General features: G+C 38.1%; 1 protein-coding gene across 1 annotated transcript in view; it reads left to right on the forward strand.

The window, feature by feature from the left end:
• The first annotated feature begins 3,332 nt into the window (after positions 1 to 3,332).
• Positions 3,333 to 5,504, forward strand: part of WSCD1 (WSC domain containing 1) — a 107,509-nt gene continuing 105,337 nt past the window's right edge. Inside the window, exon 1 of the mRNA XM_018554103.1 lies at positions 3,333 to 3,804. Coding sequence (XP_018409605.1) covers positions 3,378 to 3,804 — 427 coding nt within the window. The 5' untranslated portion in view covers positions 3,333 to 3,377. The remainder of the gene's footprint in view (positions 3,805 to 5,504) is intronic.

The raw sequence follows: 5,504 nt of genomic DNA on the forward strand, positions 1-5,504 counted from the left end.
CCAACCAGTCCTTTATCTGGGGAGGGGGGGGGGGGGGGGCAGGAAGCAGTGAGCATGCAGCCCACCCTCCTAAACCAGACCAGGCCACCAGGATACATGCTTCCTCTTCTACCTTACAAGATTCCTTGTCACATTGTTGAGGGACAAGGGCCTCTTCCCTACAAGCAGCAATGTAAATCCGTGCCGCCACATTGACCTGCCATCCAATGATGCTTCCCCATCACTAAATGACAGACCTGAAGTTAGACCCAAACCCAAATATCATCCCTAATTAAAATGACTTAACCAGAAACCTGCAGGTATAATAGGTGTTATGTCCTCATCTACTAAGCCCAGATACAGTATCTCACCTTTTTCCTTTGGAATTATGTTCCTTTTTTATCTAGCTGTCATATTTATCATGTCATCCTTTTATTTCATCTTACTTCCTGCATACTGTTGGACTTAGTCTTTTTTCAGCCTTGAAATTCATATTACTTCTATTCTTTTGATATATAGCCACTGGCTTTACTTCATGTATTAATCTTCTTGCCCAACATAACACGAGGGCCTTGAGTAAAATTTAAATCAGGTTCAATTATATTTTACAGGACAGATGTTTAGTGCCTGATGTATAAAACTGTCAGTACTAAAAGCTGGCATTATTTCCCCACAGCCACCAATCTGATTCAGACCTGTCTGGAAAGTTTAAATGTGATTGGTGATTGTTGGGTAATAACTTAAATTCGTACTGCTATCACATTGATTTAGCAAGTCTGAAATGTGCTGTGCAGAAGATATCTAAACTGGCTAAATTATAATGTCTTGATCTGCATCATTCAGTATACAGCATAAGTTCCCTTATGGTTGCTACACATTCTCTTATTCTCTTATATGTATAGGGGTAAGTAAAATGCAAATTAAAGGTATTGTTTTATTAGTAGAGGGATAGGAAATATAAGGAAGTCTACTGTATAAGGGAAAATGCTTTGGCTAATAAGGGAAGCAGGAAATGTGCAGGCATATTTCTTGATTAGCAGTGCGTTCAACTGTGTGCAGTACACGATTGTTACATTTGCACGACTCATCCCATCTTGTGCAAAGGTTGGTTCAGATAGATCGGCTGGAATAAAACTAAACCAACTGATGACATGGCACAGCACTTAACTCCGATTTAATCGTAGTGACACTGTCACCACAGGGTAGCCTATAAAATAGAGCAACACTGTTAAGAAGGTTATAGCTATAGATATATATACCTACTTTTCCAGCTCCTATTTCTTGAAACACCACTTTACCATTTTGCAATCACTGCAGGTGTTCAACTTTAATGCTGCACGTTGAATTTCCTTATGCCAACTCATTTGTCACTACAGGGCATATGATTTGACTGGAGCAACAATGTGTGCAATGTGGGTGGCAGGTATGGGTCCATCCAAAAGTGTGGAATACATACAGTAGCCAGGAAATAGTGAAGTGACGCCATTTCAAAACCCGGGCTGCCAGAAAGGTAAGTATAAACAAGCCTCTTTACTGGCATGCCCATTTTGTTTAAAAGTGATCCAGTGGTGACAGTTGGTGGGGGTATGCTGATGTCTTGAGTTTGTTACCTGTATCATACACTTCATAGTAGCAGCAATCATAGCTATATTTCCAAATTTACACGCACATGGAACGTTAGTTGTCCCATTAATCCTTCAAAGCACTGGAACAAGTGGAAAGTTTAAATTTATATTTTTTCAGAAACTTGAATGATTGTGTTTGTACAAAAGGGAACTCCTCTGTTCTATCAGTGGCATAAAGTTTAGGACATGTTTTACATTTCTAATAGGGACTGGGGAAGATTCATATTATAACACTATAATTTTTTAACACTATAATTCATATTATAACACTATGGGGTCTATTCACAAAGCTGCCGAGGGCAGCCGAAAGCAGGCTGATGTGATCGGCTCGACTGAGCTGCTCGGCTGTGATCGGGAGCTGTACGGGCTATTGTGAATAGCCCGTACAGCACCCCCTCGGTTCTCCTGAATTTCAATGTAGCTGTATTACTCCAAAAATGCTTTTAAAGAGTAGAGATGAAAAGGTTGATCCACTGGGTTTAAAATCTAACCCATATTAGCTGATTAGGAACATGTAGACATCCACGAAAAACTGCAAATTTGTCAGACACACTGACTTTAGCACATTCTGAGTCAATGGCTTAGAAGATGTGTGCAGTTCGGAAAAGTCAGCTATGTACATACATGTTCTTGGCTACTGACTCAAACTATGGAAAGTTGAGGGCCAGCAGGAGTCTACAGCGAAATCAAAAGAAGACTAATAATTAGATGTTTGTTGAGACTATACAATTTGCTCACTTGCAGAGCTACTTCACCCATAAAAATGTCCGCATTCAGCAAACTTTCACTAATCCCCTGCTGTGTGTTTTTATTTCCACCTTCTTCGTCGTTACTGTGTCCTGTAGTAAAGTTGTGATTGAAGGGTGGAACCAAAGCTTGCAGTTGTGAAACACGCAGAAGTGTTGAATACCAGCAGCCATAGCACTGCAAGAGAAAAAAGATTAGAGTCCCCATCCAACAGAGAGGTAAGTATTCTTCTACTTCTTTTACAAACTGGTCACTTTAATTCTCCAGCATCTAAAAAAACCTGAACGTTTTGTGTGGGTGGATTAACCATCTAATGTGAACTGCTATGAGAGATTTGGAGTAATATGGTTTTACCATCTGTGTCGTATGATCACCCAATGCTTCAATATAATTGTGTAACAGAAATTTTAAGTTATTAATTTCTTCTCCTCTGTAGATTTTAATAGAATTAGGAGATGTATCACTCAGCAATCACTCAACATATTCTTGTGCATTTTTATTTTCATTAAAGTATACTCCTGCAAGATTAATTTTATGAGGCTAGTATTCTAAAACTGCTCAACAATTTCTTGCAGTAAACTTATTTTTTTCTTTGTTTTTAATTACCTTGTTAGCCCCAGTATAAGGTTTAGATCTCAAAGTATAAACATTTAAAATACTAGTCTTAATTTCCCAAGGTTTTATATATTCACTGTGTAGCTAAATGTAAACCAATTAAAACATTTACATTTTTTTCAGGGTCTCCATAACAGAGGGAAAAATCCTAAAACGTCTCAGATAATGGAGCAAATATGGTCAAGACTTTCATTGGATTTACATAGGAGATGTTACACATAACTAGAATGTCGTCATGCCGCATGGGAACTTTGAAGGGACATAATTTATTTTTCTGACATGTTTTGATTGAAAGCTACATTAAATAATTTCAGTTGACAGAACAGCTAATCACTGGCATTTTTGTTTTTTGTTTTTGACTTTTTTTGTTTTTTGCTCAATTTTCATTTTAAAGTTTTTTGGAGAGGGGGCATGGCCAAACCTTTTTTTAGTCTACAGAAATTTCTAAGGCGGGCTCAATTTTTTCTCTTCTTTCTAACCGTTGCTTACTTAATGGCTGGAAGTCTGCTACTTCTACAAAGGTCTTATTTGGTCATCCAGCAAAACAACAAAGGAACTTCTGGTGCACAGGGCTTTTCAGTTGACAGCTTGACACCTGTGGATCATAGGATGTTTCAAACCACGTACTGGAATGCTAATGGATTTATGGCTGGAAACCTTCAAAGCAAGCCATTGGCTAATTCAAGACATACTTTGCTTGATCAGCCCCTTTGGCTTATATCCCGGAATTCAGAGTTAAGGCAACTGAGAAGAAGATGGTTTCACAATTTTGTAAATGACCGAGAACAAAATCAAGGCACAGTCTTAAAATTACAAAAGCACACAGTTGTAAATAAAGGTAGGTACCCCTGTTTAACTACAGATAACAATATATTCTGTCACACAGACATGTCATTTTGAATTGTTCCGATTTTAATAAATATAATTTAAAAATATGGCAATGTGATCTCAGAATTGTGAGTTAAAATAAATGTCATTAAAAAAATGTAATTAAAGGCACACAAGTAATGTGATTAATTGTGCAGTTTCTCTTTTCTTGGAGTGATACTCTGTTGGATCTTTAGATTGTTGGAAGTGAACAACATAACATTAATTCTATTTTTGTTCATAGAATTACATAAAGATGTAAAAGGATACCCGTATTTGCCGGCGTATAAGGCGACTGGGTGTATAAGACGACCCCCTAATTTTCCACTTAAAACATAGGTTTTGGGCTATACTCGTCATATAAGACTACCTCACTTCAGAGGCAACACCATTTAAAAACATCATGGATGGATGTGCGGTAATACTGTATGTACGGCAGCTTCGGCTACATACAGTATACCGCGCTGAGCCAATCACGGCGAGCAATTTATTCTATTAATGAATACAAAGCCTGCTTGGATTGGCAGAGGTTGTGTACGCCGTGATTGACTCAGCTACTGTATGTAGCCAAAGCTACTGTACATACAGTATTACGGCACATCCAGCGGGCTGACAGATTAGGGATGTTCGTTTTGGGCCAGCTTGGCCCAAAAGAACTAAAGGTATACATTGTATACCCCGCGTATAAGACGACCCCCCATTTTGGGGGGATGTTTTTAAGTATAAAAAGTAGTCTTATACGCCAGCAAATACAGTATTTGCTTTAAAGGTGAATTGTTTTTTCCCGGGGTTTCTCAAAGGAGCGGAAGAACAAGAAGGGATGAAGAGCAAGGCTAGACTTGAGTGATATGTCTTATCCTTTCCCCTTCTTCATCTAAAAAAGTGAACAGATAAAAACACAGACACAATACATACAGTATATGGCACTTACAGGTCATGTCTCTCTTCCAGCATGTGATTGGACAGTGAAGGGAATGCAGCAATTAAGTAACACTTACAGGTCTTGTTCCTTTCTCAGTTTGTGATTGGACAGTGAAGGAAAATTGATGAGCATATCTCTCTGTCACTCTACTTTTTATTCCTGTCAGCATGTTCTTTGTTAGCACATGAGCACTAGAACACAACTTACTCACTCCTTAAGCAACTTTTCCCTCTCCAAATCTGACCCCTGCTGTGCAAGTACTGCAAGAGGCTGATACCTAGTCAAATTCAGGTACATACACTGACTGCATTTAAAAAAAATACATTTAATGTATGAATAAATACAGAGCTGCAATGCGGAGCTTGGTTCTGTGTACAGCACAGGAGTAGATTATTTATTTTGTTAATTCCTGTCATTGCTGTATTTTACTAGGGCTGGAACATTTTTTTTTTCAATAAACTGACTATACTGTACATCTAGTGCTGAAGTTGAAGTCTATGTTGATGTGACAGTTCTGCTCACTACCACCCAGAAAGGTGCCAATTGTCTGTGTGTATCTGGAAAAAGTGCACTGTAATCAAAATAATTTACAAAATTGTAGAACTTAAGTTTCATTTTTCAGGGAAAATGAACTAATGACCAAGAGTGTGCTGTAGTCACTTGCCAATAGCTTTTATGATGTAGCTGTAAGACACGATGAGGAGGTATAATGATTAAATGAAATGCACAGCAGAATATATATATATATA

Source organism: Nanorana parkeri, unplaced genomic scaffold (assembly GCF_000935625.1).
Source record: "Nanorana parkeri isolate BGI_ZX_2015 unplaced genomic scaffold, ASM93562v1 scaffold142, whole genome shotgun sequence".
Lineage (NCBI taxonomy): Eukaryota > Metazoa > Chordata > Amphibia > Anura > Dicroglossidae > Nanorana > Nanorana parkeri.